At 52.2% G+C, this 15,359-nt stretch overlaps 2 protein-coding genes across 3 annotated transcripts in view; one reads left to right on the top strand and one right to left on the bottom strand.

Annotated features, from left to right (window-relative positions):
- HIC1 (hypermethylated in cancer 1) overlaps positions 1-739 on the top strand; it is a 3,760-nt gene extending 3,021 nt beyond the window's left edge. The window contains exon 5 of the mRNA XM_014529655.1: positions 682-739. Coding sequence (XP_014385141.1) covers positions 682-739 — 58 coding nt within the window. The remainder of the gene's footprint in view (positions 1-681) is intronic.
- A 147-nt stretch (positions 740-886) lies between these two features.
- Positions 887-15,359, bottom strand: part of SMG6 (SMG6 nonsense mediated mRNA decay factor) — a 210,132-nt gene continuing 195,659 nt past the window's right edge. For both annotated transcript variants that reach the window (XM_005858302.2, XM_014529296.1), the window contains 4 exons: positions 9,185-9,338; positions 6,016-6,227; positions 5,638-5,719; positions 887-2,622 (listed from right to left, as the gene is read on the bottom strand). In XM_005858302.2, the coding sequence (XP_005858364.1) occupies positions 2,492-2,622; positions 5,638-5,719; positions 6,016-6,227; positions 9,185-9,338 (579 nt within the window). In that variant the 3' untranslated portion in view covers positions 887-2,491. The remainder of the gene's footprint in view (positions 2,623-5,637; positions 5,720-6,015; positions 6,228-9,184; positions 9,339-15,359) is intronic.

The raw sequence follows: 15,359 nt of genomic DNA, 5'->3' as shown, positions 1-15,359 counted from the left end.
GGCAAACCTCGCCGGGACAACCATAGCAGCAGCGGCAGCGTCACCGCAGTGGCGGCGGCCCCACCTCCGCGGCCTCACCTGGCCTCACTGCTTTGTGCCTTAGCCCGGGGATGGGGGTGGGTTGGGGGAAGGGAGATTTATATTTTTGATATCAGCTTTGACCAAAGGAGACCCCCGGCCCTTCTCCGCCTCTTCCTGTGGTTCGTTGGCCCCCTCCCCCGGCTCCGTGCTGCTCTTGGGGGTAGGGGTGTCACTGTTGGGGCGCTCCCAGCCCTACCTCCGGCCCTTGCGACCACACCCATTCTCACTGTGAATCTCCCCGCTGGGGTCGGAGCGTCGGGCAGGGTTAGGGAGCTGGGAGGGGACTGAGCCGGCCGGAGGGCCCCCTGCCCCCCGCTCCCGCCCGCCCCGGGACTGATAATGTGAAGTTCCTCATTTTGCACAAGCGGCACTATCCCCAGGGCCAACCCTTCCCTCCCTCTGAAGTCAGAGGGCTGAGACAGCCCGGTCTACCCGGTCTCCCACTCCTGCGGTGTCCTCTCCCCCTTCCCCGAGGCCCCGGACCATATTTATTGCATGCGCCCCGGGCAGCCCCATCCCCGAGCCCAGGCAGGGCTGGGCTGGAAGGTGGTCTCTTTAGCTCCCTCCTCCTCTTTTGTATATTTTCTACCTTGTACACAGGCTCTTCCAGAGCCGCTTCCATTTTCTATACTCGAACCAGAAAGCAATAAAGCAGTAACCAAGGACCCTGGACCCTGCAGCTCTCTTCTGCCTTGCACTAGGACCTGGTGCCAGCACCAGGGGGGGTGGAGGGACCAGACATAGGGGCAGAGCCTTGGACCTTCCTCCCTCCCCAGTCCCAGAGACAGATCAGCAAGAGGTCAGGTATATCTCATAACTAAAAATTTATTAAGGAAACAAAACCAGTGCTGCAAATAGGACAGAAAGGAGAGCTGGGTCTCCCACCCACCCAGTCATTAGCCTTCATCCAGGGCAGAGGATCTCAAAGGAGGCTGGGGACATTGTACCCAAAGAGCCCGGTTTCCTGAGGCCCTGGGAAATTTATACCCCCAAACCACTGGCTGTGGCTCCCCTGTACAGTCCGTCCTCCTTCTGGCATACTCTCGGGCCTCGGGAGGGCACAGCCAAGCTCCCATCCTCTGGGCAGGCTACATATAGTTAGGGGTTCTAAGGGATACCCCCACTGGTCCCATCAAAACTTAATCCTGGCTTCTCGTCAAAACCCTGTCTTCCCCGCACCCCTGTTGCTGGGTTGAGAGAATGAATCCCCAGTGCAGTAGGAAGCCTCCTGAGTGAGGCTTTGAACACAGGTGCCAACTAAAGAGGCAACAAAAAACTCAAAGGCCCTGTGTCAAGCTCTTCTAGGGAAAGCTAGAAATAGGGTGCAAACTCCAGGCTAGGCAATGCTCTCTCCCAGGCACGAGCCTGGAAGATTCTTGTAGCACAGGGGCCTGGGAAAGAAGGTTGGGGGAGGGGGAGCTTAATTAGGTTCCTGGTACAGGTACTGGAGGAAGAGGGAGATTCAGAGTGAGAACACCCATGGCAAGGAACTGAGGTGAGATTGAGGGGACCAGGAAGGTGAGAAGGATCAACTAGAAAGAGGAGGGGGGCGCTGATGCAGGGGGGAGAGGAGGACAAGGAGAGAGGAGGGGAGAAATGAGAAAAATCAGGAAATTTTGTCCAGTGGGAACTAGAGCAAAAGGAAGGCCAAGGGGAGAGGAAGCAGGCAAAGGCCACCCAGGAAGCATGGGCCTGAGACCAGATGTCCCTTTCCTCTACACTCCTGACCATCCACGGGGAAAAGGGCAAAGTGTAATGGACCCAGATTGATAAGGGCAGGAAGAGCAGCAGGATGGGGGGGGGGGGTTTGGGGCAGAAGAAGTGGGGATCTAGGGCTGCTGTATGGAACACGGTGTCCAGAGCCCAACTTAGGTCCATGTGGGAACCCAGGCCTTGAGGGAAAGACACCCCCTGGGCACTCTCTTCATGGCGTGGCCAAGCCCCTTGGACACGTTCAGCACAGGGGTTCTGATGGAGATTAAAAGGACCCGTGACTTCACCTGCATCTGATGGAAATTCTAACCTCCTTAACCCATCTCCACTTGAGAAAGTAGCTGACTCCCGAGGCTGAGAAAGCCTTCCCCCAGCCCTTTAAGTAGGCAGGGGAGGGAGAAAGACTGAGAGCATGGGCAGCCTATCTAGCTCGCCCACCCGCTGTCACTGCAGCCAGCCACCTCCCTACTAAATCTTGACAGCCCAGGAGGGTCCCAGCAGCTTCCGCCCAACCCTTGGGAGGGGCTCTGTGAGGAGCAGCTCCCCCACAGCACGGCCACGGTGTGGGTTGGAAGAGGATGGTTTATTGTCTGGGTGGTTTGGTGGCTCAGGCATGTGGGCATCTTCTGTGCTACACTGGGCACCTGGTGGCCTCTCAGGAACGGTTCCATGGGGGGTGGGCCCCAGTGTGGCCCCCTCAGCCCACCTGGGCCCACGTGAGGAAGGCCGGGATGTCCCGCACAGGCACATTCCTCGTCAGTGCTTTCACACGCAGGTTTCGGTCATCGGTCAGCAGCACCACCTCCCGCAGTAGCCGGATGGGCTCCTCTGTTGGCACAAGAGAGCAGAGAACCTCTCTGAGGCAGGAGACAGACACTGCCAGCCTCTCCTCTCTCTGGAGGGGAGCATGGTCCTGGGGGAGGGGAGTGCATGAAGACCAGGCATTTCTTGGCCCCTTCCACAAATCCTTTCCCTCAGGCAGATGATCAGCTGAGGACGCCCCTCCCCTGCTGGCTTCGGGAGGGCCATGCGGAGAGGCTGGCCTCCTGCTTTGGACCCCTGCCTCCTGCACAGGACTGTGCTGCCTTGTGTCTTGAGAGCTGCCCAAACCACTGGCCTCTACACAGCCTCTCCCAGCACTCTGAACTGAGGGAGCAGAAGCAGCCCCTTTCTTCCCACTCCTACTGCATGGCTGGTCCTGAACTCAGAACACTTGTCTTCTACACATCCTCTCCCTCCAAGGCCAGCAGGTCTTAATACCCTATTAAGACGTAAAAAACAGTATCCAGGCCTCCCAGATGTGAGGAGAGGGGTTAGCTCAAGGGAGCTCTGAGGGAAGGGCAAAAAGGTCCTTGGCAAAGTCATACGAAGGTGGTCCTGAGGCTACAGTCAAATGATTTCCTCTATTAAATAAAAGTAAGCCATGGTGAAAAGCACAGAAGAGGAAAAACGGAAAGGTAAAGCCAGGCTCATCCTCCCAGTTCTCTCCCTTCCTGTGTCCCTGCCTTGCTCCCGGGTAGACCTCTGTATGCTTCCAGATTTCTTTATACACATTTACAAGTATATATATATTTGTTGTATAAGCTTCCCCCCACAACTTTACAATCATACTAACCATACTTACTTTATTCAATATACATTTTAAAGATCTTTCTATACTGACACAAATAGCCTTCATTCTTGTTAGAGGACTTTTAGCAGGAAGTTGCCCACCACCTCTCTTCCCCTAATTCCCTAACCTTTTAATGTACTGGGGAGAACTTAAACTAGGGCCAAGTACTCACACAGTGACACCCCCACCCCTGGCAAGGCCCCTCAGGTGGCAAGTCCACTCCTCAGTCCCAGGCTGGGTGCTTCCAGACGGAGGGCCGGCAGACAGTGAGGCACAGGGAACATCCTGCGGGGCTTACTGACTGCGGGTACTGGCTGGGCTGGGGGATTGCAAACGTCCATGTCGGACCTGAGCAGTTTCAGGCTTTCCAGCTCCAGGCAGGGAGGCTGAGAACTGGCTGTCAGCCTTGGGAGCAGTTTGGGGGAAGGAGGAGGGAGAGGTACTTGAGGCTGATGGTGGAGAGAGAAGGGGAGAAGTGAAAGGAGGGTGTGATGGGAGGTGAGGGGCTGTGGTGGGCGAGAGGGAGAGGAAGGTGGCCATGGGTAAAGGGGATGCTCTGAGACCACTCAACTGTCTGGGCCTGACCCTCTGGGGTGTGTGAGTGCAGGGTGGGGTGGGGTGGTATCTTGTGCGGTGCTGTGTGGGACTCCAGCTGGCTGCCCCCGAGTCTGTCTGCAGCCCCGCCATTCCTGCCCTGGGACTCAGACCAGGAGAGCCCCAGGGTTTAGGTCAGCCAACCGAGGCCCAGCGTTGCTGGCAGGGGTCTTCAGGGGTTTCTGTGGATACTTTGAGACATTTTTAACAATAAACATCCTCTGTTTTGACACTGGTAACTTCACTTTGTTAGAAACCAGAGGCAGTCATCTTGTCAGGCCCCATCCGCCATAATCCACATGATTTTAAAATTCAACATCGTTTACACATAAACATTTGGTGACAGTTTCTCTGTGAATCTGACAAGTTAATCTGCTAAGAATTCACACTGACAAATAGGGTTTGATTACACCAGCCGTTGCTGATGTAATTCTGATAGGGGTGGACCTCAGGATGGCAGTGGGTTCCTGTAGGCTGTTTAGGGTAAAGTGGGGGTGGGGGGTGGGGAGACTAGTATGGCCCAAGCCAAAATGTGTCTCTGCTAAGAACGAAACAGCTCTGAGTCTGGGTGGGGCCGCAGCAGTATCTGTCCCATACTTCCCAACAAGGCCTTCTGCATGCCTGCCTACCTCGCCCAGAAGGTGCCCCTCTAGGAAGCTGCCTGGGAGCAGAGCTCAGGTTCCCGTTTGACTTAGCCTGGACTCCTTTTTACCCTTGAATGTTCCAAATCTGGTACTAAGGGACAGTAGGTGCAAGCCCTGTGGCAGGACCTGTCTGAAGAAGAGCAGTATGGACTCATTATCAACCCCTGGTACAGAGGCCAAGGCAGGAGTGAAGGCTGCACTAACGTGGGTGGGAGGAGCAGTAGGAAAGAAGTCAGCCCCCAGACCAGCCTGGAAGCCACGGTTAAGAAAATGAGCAGAGGTGGGTGATGACTAAAAGACGATGACAAGAGACTACATATACAAATGGTGAGAATTATCAGCTCTGCAGATGACACTGAGCTATTCCTTCCAAAAGAAATGTCAGATTCCCGGGAGTCAGGAGCAGAAAAACCTGAGTTTCACTGACTCCAAGGGGCTGTACAGGAAGTTCCGGGTTGAGTGAGGAGCTCAAGCTCTCGCCCCCAACTCCAGCCAGCCTGCGAAGCACTGCAGCTTACCGCCATAGGGAGAGAAGAAAAAACCCACTACTCACTGGGGAAGCACCTCCGCCCACGCCTGGCACAGGGCAGACATCAGGGATGAACTAAGAGGATGAGCATGGCCCAGAGCAGGGACCACTGGGGACTGTCCTCGCAGAGCAGAGGGCTGGGCTCAGGAGACTGTGGCCAGAATAAGCTACACTGAATCATAGAGACATTCTTGCTGTCAGAGAACTCACTGAGGACCCAAGAAAGGAAATGGATGCATGCCGAGTGGGAAAGCTCACTGCCTGGGGCTGGCTTCCTGGGCTAGGCCCATCCCTGCTTGGCCCACCTGACATCTCCTAGGGGTGGGGGAGCCATGACAGGAGGGCAGGAAATTAAGCTTGCCTCAGCACTGAACCCCCATTTTTTCAAACTCTCCTACAGCCAAGGATGGCAGGACAAGGTAAAGCCGGGGATGGGTGATCTTGAGGCAGAGGCAAAGCTGTACCTTTGTTGGTGGGCATGAAGTCCTTCGCCTTGTCTTTGCAGTAGTGAAGGCAGCAGGAGAGGATCAGGTCATCGTTGTTACCCTGGAGGAAGACAGCGTGAGGAGTGCTACTGGGCAGGAGGGGGCGCCAGGCAGAGAAGGCACAGATATACTCTGCCTCTGGGGTGCTGGGGAGGGTCACCTCCCAGAGCCCCTCCCATCCATGCCCTGGCGGGTCCAGCTGTGCCAAGAGTGATCTATAGGACACGAATTCCCATTCCTGGGCCTTGACGATAGCTGCCCCTCAGCTGCCCAGGTTGACTGACCTTCCTTTAGTCCCCTGCTCCTGGGGACCCTGATCTGAAGGCCGGCTATCTCCCTTTCTGCCGGGGGTCTTACCAGCTGGCCAGTGATGTCCTCACTGCGGAAGGCGATGGATTCGAGTTCGTTGCCACGGCTGGTTAGGGCCCGCAGGCAAGAGTCCCGACTCTCAAATCGCCGCTCAAGGAACTCGATGGACTTCCGGGCCTTTTCCTGCACCACACGGGCATAGCCCCCAGCCCGGTGATCTGTCTCCTGACCCTTGGCCAGGCCATCCAGCTCATTGATCACTGAGGAGATACAGTTCCACAAGGCATCAGCCTCAGCAATCAGCAATTATGTCTATCTTTACCCTAGGCCTCGCCTTCCCAGCCAGCCCCTCCCAGACCACAGAATCCATCCTGCCCCACAGGAGTCTTCCAGGGAAAGTAGAGGACCTTGGGGGCAAGAAGCATCCCAGACTTTCCATAGTGCTCTCTCCTCTTTCTGCCTCTTCCTCCAGGCCCTGAGCTTCTCCTGGGAGGAACTGACAGGGATTTTCTGGAGCTGCTGAATTCAGAGGAAGAAACCTGGCCCCTCTATTGCATTCCTTAGTTATAGGATCAAACTGAAAGGATCCCTCAGGAGAGGTAAGGGTATGGAGCAGCTTAAAGGGAAAGAGGCACTCTCCCTCATCCACTTGGGCCCCCAACCACAGCAGTTCAAGAGGGGGCAAAGTTCTGTGCCCCATGCCCCAGCAGAGGGCAGGGAGGTTACCAAGTGGAACTCAGTAGTCATGGCCTCACTTGCAAGAGCCCTGGTATTCCCCCAAACCATGCCCTTGGCACATTCACCTCCTCTGATGCTGCACGTGTGTGTGCGTGTGCGTGTGTGTGTGTGCATGTGTGCCTGTCTGCCTGCCTGCCTATGTGTCTGGGACACGGCTTCATTTTCTGGTGAAGATTCTTTCCAAAATTCCAGCCAAAAGCCTGAGGTCAAGTGGGAAATATGCACTCCTTGGGGGCTCTGGGAGAGTTTGGGGTCTGAGGCCTCTCCTCGGTGCAATGATTCATGGCTTGGGGAATCAGCATGAGCATGCTGTTCCATGGTGAGCCTGGCACTCACTGTCTGGGTATTCAGAGACACTTTCTGGAAAAGGCCCATGTGAGAACACACACACACACACACACACACACACACACACGATGCCCATGCTTTCAGCAACCTGAGGCTACAGTGTCCACACAATGTATGGTTGAGGTTGGGGAATAGTGGTGGATGGGTATACGGTACAGCAAACAGAACATCAAACACAAAAAACTGGTATTCCATCCCAAAATCTGCTTTCCTGCTTCCAAACTAAACAGGCTTCAAAGGGGAAGCTTGTTTGTGCTTCTGCACCAGGCGGGGTTTCTTGATGCTGGGGTCAGGCCTAAGGAGCACGGAGCAGGTTAAAGAGCACAAGAAACAAGCAGGGAAGGCTGTTGGCTTAACCCTTTGTGCTCTGGACATGGGGCAGGAGTCTACTGAGGGAGCTTCATTAAACAGGAGCTCCCTATACAGCCCCTGAGAGACCAAGGCCCTGCCCAGCTGAGGAAGGTTCAAAGAGGCTGGCCTGGACTGTTTTAACAGAGTTGTCATTTCCCAACGCCCCTGGGGGCCATCTATTTATTCAGCATGTATCCTCTGGGTTTTCGCATATATTTGCTCCCTATCCACCAAATCTGGCTTTCTCCACGGAACCACAAGCTTCTCCAAACCAAGGGCTGTAGCCCTGCCATCCACTGGAGCACCAGAGAATAAGGAGACCATGTACATAATAGGGGCCCAATCCATGCTGGGGAACTAAAACCCTGTAGCCTGGGATGGTGCCTGAGGCTCCTGAGGTGTCACCTCTCTCAGTTACACCATTTCCTGACCATCTAGCAAAAAAGGTGCCCAACTTACTTTCTTCCCCCTGAACATCTCCAGGAGGGAAAGCAGAGATGCATTATCCTGAAAACTTTCCCACCCAGGACCCAGCGAGGGAAGAGGGGAGTTGGAACAACAGGATGGTCTTGTTGCTCTGCCTGCTGAAGAACAGAAATCCTTTCCTTAGGTCTAAGAGCCTGGGTTTAAGAGGTTCTGGCCAGGCCACATGGGGAGGGGGAAGGAAGACAGGGAGGGTGGAGGCGGGACGAGGGCTGCTTCAGTGCCAACATTCTCAGGTGGTGCTAACGTGTTTCCCACAACCCCCCAGGGTTCTATAGCCTCTGCAGGGGCGGATGTTTCCTGCCCTTTGTTTCCACCCTCATCTGGCACTAAGACACTTGGGACTGGGAGGGAAGGCCCAATGGAACATCTTGGCATGGATGTCAGAGGTGGCTTGGCAGGCTGACTGCCAGTCTGGTGGCTTTTCCAGAGGACAGGGATCCCAAACTTGCTCCAAGTGGCTGCTGAGAAGGGGACATTAAAAACCCTGGGCTTCCCAATCCTCTCTCAGACCCTCTTCCTCCACAGCAGAGCCCTCAGCTACATTAGCTGTATCAGTTAGATTAGACAGGAGCCCAGAGCCCAAAGCCCATCCTGGGCCTGACCTACCACAGAGCTCCAAAAACTAAGGGTGCCTAGACAGTCTCCTGGAGACAGCCCAGCTGGGCTCCTCTGGTCTGAGGATGGAAGCGAGCTAGCTGGGTTCTGAGATGCTGACCCTGCACCAGCACCAATGACCAGACAGTGGTAAGGGCCCAAGAGGCAGGAATCCACAGGCATGAGCCAAGGGCTTGCTCTGGAGGGTTTCTGTCGGCCTGGCCTTAGGGTGACATTGGCCAGAAGAATGCTACCTCGAACCAACAGAATGATCATGAAAAGCTACAAGACAATCAGACCAAAGGCATCTAACCACTTCAAAATCCTCCCAGCCTCCCTGCCAGACCACCCAGCAGCACTGCCGTTATCTGCCAGGGCTGAGTGTTTACCAATAACGGGAACCAGCTTTGCTGTTTTACTGCAAGCTTTATAAGGATAAAAACAAGGGCTGGGCTCATGCAGCCTCTGGTTGCTGGGACACAGGAGTACATTTGCTCAAGCAGTTTAAGCCATGGATCAGCCATAATAATTTGAACTGCTTTGATTATTAAACAATTTTCCTTGCCCCACACATTCCCTACTTCTCTGCAAATCCTGTCTTACACACACAGCAGGGCTCTGCCTGCCTGGCCCCTGGGCTGGGGACATGTGTGTAGAGGGGGCTGCTGTGCACGTGCAGGGCTGCTCTAGCCTGACTCACCGATGAGGGGCACCACCAGGATGTACTTCCTGCTCTCCAGAAGCCGTGCCAGACTGGCCAGGTGGTCAATGAAGCCGTTGGTGTCTGGTACGAGGAACAAGGGTCTGATCTCGAGCTCCATCTGCCTCATCTGACTGTGGTCCTCCAGGACAGCCTACAGGGACACAGAATGGTGAGTGAGCCAAAGAGTGAGCAGGGAGGAGGGTGGGTGAGCCAGGCACTGACTCCACAGTGTGTCAGCATCCTGCCCCCTGAACCTCTTTCCCCTCCAGAAGAACAGCTAGCCCCTGTCAGGCCTGAGGGACAGGCCCACAGGCTGGGCAAAACACTGCAATAAAAATGGACATAGACCAAATGGCCCAGGGAATGGGCGTGACTGAAACCCTGCCTAGGACTGAGAAAGGACCCGATGGTATTCAAAATAACAGGCTTCTGAAAGTAAGACCTTGTGCTAAAAATCTTTAAGGGCGTGTCTGGTTCTTTCTCAATTCAGACACTTTATATATGTACATATAGATCCCAAACAATTTGTATTTCAATTTACTTCACCACGTGTGGTTAAAAAAAAAAGTTAAACTCCAAGACTACACAAAAAAAGTGATGCTGACAACTAATAATTAATCTCAAAGTCTCCCACAGCAGCAGAAGACTACACAAAAAAAGTGATGCTGACAACTAATAATCTCAAAGTCTCCCGCAGCAGCACGAGTCCACACGGGTGACAGATTAGGGCCTGATCCCTAATCTGTGTGTGTATGCACAGAGAAAAACTCAGATTGATCAGAATTGCCAACTCCCACCCCGCTGCCTCCCCAGCAGTGTCTCCTAAATATTAGTCTTTTGTGTTCTATTTGCACTCCTCTGCCGTAACTCTGTACAACCTACACTATTACTTACCTGATGTTTTTCTTTAAATTGACTTTAAGTCAACTCATTTTTTGCTTAGCCTCTTTTTAAAAAAACCCCACTGTATTTTATTGATTTTGTTTTTTAATATTTTTATTGATTTCAGAGAGGGAGGGAGAGGGACAGAGCAACAGAAACATCAATGATGAAAGAGAATAATTGACTGCCTCCTGCACACCTCACACTGGAGATCGAGCCTGCAACCCGGACATGGGCCCTGACTGGGAATCGAACTGTGACCTCCTGGTTCACAGGTTGACACTAAACCACTGAGCCACGCCAGCAAGGGTATTTTATTGATTTTAGAGAGGGAGAAATATCAATTTCTTGTTCCACTTATTTATGCATTCATCAGTTGCTTCTTGTATGTGCCCTCATCAGGGATTGAACCCGCAACCTTGGCGTACTGGGACGACACTCTAACCAACTGAACTACCCGGCCAGGGCGCTTAGCCTCTTCTTAAGCAATGACATCCATGGTACCAAGGGTGTGACAGCCAAGTCACATGTTTACTAGTGCAAGCTAAATTTCCATAACGGAAAGTCAAAGTGTCCCTTATGCATCATCACTGAAAAACCATCTCGTGTAGCACCTGTGGCCTGAGCACCACACCTTGGAAAGCACACGCCTCGTGCTTGTTAGTCTTATGGCTGTTCACATCTTTCAGGGAAGCTCCATGCACATCTGGAAAAAGCCCATTTTCTCCAGTCTGATAGAGCCTTATGTGTGGCAGTGGCTGTGGGTATGCCTGTCACTACAGAGCAAGGTCACTATTGTGTGGCTTCCTCTTCTGGGGGCCATGGCCAAGAACCAAACTGATTTGCTGGCATCTGCCCAGATGGCATGCTCCCAGTGTACAGAGCTGGAGGGCACTCACACAAACCTGGCGAGGGCCTGGAGAGCAGGTCCCAGCCCCGTTACGCCCTCTCATGGCCTTCTACCACACACCAGCTCACAGGGCCACAGGCACAGGCTGGGGAGTAGATGTGCGTGCCAAGTGAGATGGGTCCCACAGTGCTGAGCCCTGGCCACTAACAGTCAGTGAGGAAGGTGCTCAGGTTTCACTGGCAATGACAGTAAAACTGAAAGGGCATGCCTTTGAATGCTGGGGGTGGCTTCTCTGTGACCTGCTGGGGACCTCTCCCTATGAGTAAGTTGTTGCTGCCACTGCCACCACAGCTGGTGGAAGGCACAAGCCACAGAACACTGGCAGGCATGAGAAATTCAGCTGAGGCCCAGTCTGCTGGGACTATTGCTCTCACCTCATTCAGGGAAAGTGCCACTGCTGCTGGCCACCTTCCTAGGGGACTTGGGTCATTCTCTCTCCCCATGGGGCTGCCAACTAGAGGGTGACAGACATTCTGCCAAACTTGGCCTGGGCATTTTCAAATATTTCATTTTTTATTGATGTAATTGACATATAACGTGTAACGGCTTGGGTATTCTGTAAGAACAGCACATGGTCCCCCTCAGGTGCAGTTAACAACCCTCCACTATTTCTCCTTATACTGTAGGAGCATCAGCATCCCTGGTCCTCACTGTCCCAGCTCCTGGAGTTTTCTACTCAGCTTTCCCACTGCCAGGAACGTTTTTCTCAGTATCATAGGCCCTGAAATATCTTTCTGGGTGAGAGGGACAGAATAAGCACTGACACTGGTGAGGAAGGAACAGGGGCACTGGCATCTGTGGTGACAGGGCCTCGGGGCCCTAACTGAGCAGGGCATCTATGCCACTGTCCCACTGACTCCTTTCACATCTCAGTTTTTCTATCTCCAGAAATGACACTCCAGCCTGGTTTGCCTCTAAGGAAGTGGAACTAGCTGTCAGTTTTGACCCTGTGTGAATGAGCTCCTAAGACCTTATTCCATCAGACCTTTAGAGCTGGCAATAGGCAGAAGGGCCTTTAGGCCAGTTGGCCAAGGGACACTGGGGGCTAGCTGAGCTACTTGTGTGTTCTGATGACAGGACAGAAGCAAAATCTAGGAGCAGGGTCAAGGGAAGCAGTCTGAGTTCTCCGAGCTCTGGCTCCGGGCCAGAAAGGTGAACAGAGGCCATAGCCTCTTAGGGAAGTGGCAGCCTTGTTGGTTCCCCAGGGGTGGGGTGGGGTCAAGCTGTATGAGGGTGGTCAGAGCTGTGCTGCCATCATCCGGTCCCAGGGACACCCGCAGACAACTTCCCTTAACCTGGCTCTGCCCAGTGAGTCACCACACAACTGCTTCCTGTTCCCCACATGCCCTCATGGAGTGAAGGAGATAAAATGAAGCTGATCTCTCTCCTCCTGGGGTACCAGAGGGCCTTTGAGGGGGGGGGGTTCATACCTGGATCATGAGACTGACCCAGTCCCCTCCAAAGAAGAGCAGACTAAGAAAGGATCGGGAGTCTGCAAGTCCTTTCTGTGGGTGTCTGTGTTTCCGGCCCTCTCTGAGTGGCGCTGTGTGTGTGTGTGTGTGTGTGTGTGTGTGTGTGTGTGTGTGTTTAGCATTTGCCCTCCCAACTTTTCCAGATTTTACCCGTCAGATTCCTGGCAGCTGTACACGGCGCCTGTGCCGGCCGTCACGTCCCATTCCGATCTCTGGGTCGCACGGTGAGAGAAGGACACAGGATGCGCAGGGAGTGAAAAAGTGATGTCGGTGGGGCGAGTGCCAAGTCCCCACTCACAGCCATGGGACGCTTGGGGAGAAGGGGAAGCATGCTGCTGTGGAGTTCAGAGGCCGGTAGTGAGATTTATTTTTGTTTGTATGAGTAAAAAGCTGCAGAAGCCTCTGGTACGGGGTGAGGGGGGCGCAATTGGAATGCTGTGATTCAGACAGACTGGCCCTGGCCTGGAATCCAGTGTGCTGACCCGGAAGGAGAGCTGCACAGGAGCTGAGACTGGCTACAGTGGTCCTAGGTCTGTGAACTGAGAAGTAGGGGAAAGCTTTAACACTTTGAATCAGACCAGTGGCAATAAGGACTAAGTGGTCATAAAGTGTGAAAGAGAAAAAACTTAATTCTGTTTCTGGGAGGTGCTAAGTAACAGCTTCCTCTGAAGTAATGGAGTGTCCTTCAGCAAGCTGGTGGGGAACTGGGAGAGAGAGAATCCACAATAACATCCAATGAGGAAGCTAACAGCCGTGGGTTTCCAGGAGCGGCTCTTTTAGAGGCTAAATTCCTTTTTTTTAAAAAAAAAAATTTTTTTTGATTTCAGAGAGGAAGGGAGAGCGAGAGATAGAAACATCAATGATGAGAAAGAATCATTGATCGGCTGTCTTCTGTACACCCCCTACTGGGGATTGAGCCTGCAATCCCAGTATGTGCCCTGACCAGAATCGAACCCGGGACCTTTCTGTCCACAGCTCTATCCACTGAGCCAAACCGACTAGGGCTAAATTCATTCTTCTAGACACTGGGATGATTTGGGGATGCTAACCCATTGAAAATTGAGACACTGAGAATTACAAATAAAGGTAATGCAATTAGTTCACACAGGAGTTCTGGGATGTAAAGACCGGATCATGAGAGGTCCTTAGGTTTTCCTTCTCCTTAGGGCTCCACAGGGAGCGTGGCTGCTTCCTTTCTTCTACAGGGTGAGGGAATAATTTATTCCTGGGCCTCTCTGGGCGAGCAGAGCAGTGTCTTCACCAGAAACGAGTTTTGTTAACATAGCAAATTTCCAGTCACCTTGTATGTGAAAGTATCTAGCAAAGCGGCTGATACATGTATTAGCAGCTTAACAAAGCTCAGTTTCCTTTCTTTCTGCCCTGCTCCATTTTCCACCTTCTATATATCCAGGAGGTAAATATCTGGGGAAACCACTAGGGAGCAGAGCTGGAGGGGAAGGGGCCAGGCAGAGGGCTGTTCATTTCTATTATGAGACTCGTGGTAGTCTTGTTGTTGTTGGTTTTAACTACATGTAGGTACTTTTAAAAATGAAAAATGGAAATGAAATAAAAAAATAGGAGTTGTTGCCCTGACCAGTTTGGCTCAGTGGCTAGAGTGTCAGCCTGTGGACTGAAGAGTCCCAGGTTCGATTCTGGTCAAGGGCATGTACCTTGGTTGCAGACACATCCCCAGTATCCCCAGTGGGGGGGGTGTGTGTGTGTGTGTGTGTGTGCAGGAGGCAGCTGATGGATGTTTCTCTCTCATGGATGTTTCTAACTCTCTATCCCTCTCCCTTCCTCTCTGTAAAATATCAATAAAATATATTTAAAAAAAATAGGAGTTGGTAAGATAACCACCAATAGCACAGGAGGCAATTCCTTCTTGAGCTGCAGAAACCAAAGAGAGCAGATACTGCATTTGCTATAGAAAGCAGAGCCACCAGTCTCCCCGGGGAGCAGGACACTGAGCATCTAAGTTTGGGTGCTCATGAGAAGGTTGTGTTTAGGATCCCTTCTCTGGAGGTCCAAAGTCAGTACCATAGAGCTTAACATACACTTTCCTTCTTTAAATTTTTATGTATTGATTCTAGAGAGAGAGAGGGAGAGAGAAACTTCGATTTGTTGTTCCACTTATTTATGCATTCACTGGTTACTTCCTGTATGTGCGCTGATCGAGGATTGAACCCAAAACCTTGGTGTATTGCGACAACACTCTAACCAACTGAGCTACTTGGTTTCATTTAAAAAAAATGGTTTCAGAGAGGAAGGAAGGAGAGAAATATCAATGATGAGAGAGAATCATTGATTGGCTGCCTCCTGCACGCCACCTACTGGGGAATGAGCCCGCAACCTGGGCATGTGCCCTAGACCGGAATCGAACCTGGGACCCTTCAGTCCGCAGCCTGATGCTCTATCCACTGAGCCAAACAGCTAGGGCTCATTTTTAAAGTTGTGAGTATGATGACGTGCTTGCTACTTCTGATTGTTTTATGAGGACTGATCTTATTTTCAAACTAGACTGTAAGGAGCTTAAGGAGAGCTGTCTTTCCTTACAGTTTCTCTAACAACACCTTGCATCTAGATCAGTGGTTCTCAACCTGTGGGTCGAGACCCCTTTGGGGGTCGAACGACCCTTTCACAGGGGTCGCCTAAGACCATCAGAAAACACATATATAATTACATATTGTTTTTGTGATTAATCACTATGCTTTAATTATGTTCAATTTGTAACAATGAAAATACATCCTGCATATCAGATATTTACATTACGATTCATAACAGTAGCAAAATTACAGTTATGAAGTAGCAACGAAAATAATTTTATGGTTGGGGGTCACCACAACATGAGGAACTGCATTAAAGGGTCGCGACATTAGGTAGGTTGAGAACCACTGATCTAGATGGATAT

Source organism: Myotis brandtii, unplaced genomic scaffold (genome assembly GCF_000412655.1).
Source record: "Myotis brandtii unplaced genomic scaffold, ASM41265v1 scaffold1167, whole genome shotgun sequence".
NCBI lineage: Eukaryota > Metazoa > Chordata > Mammalia > Chiroptera > Vespertilionidae > Myotis > Myotis brandtii.
This window is presented reverse-complemented; position numbering and strand designations above follow the sequence as displayed.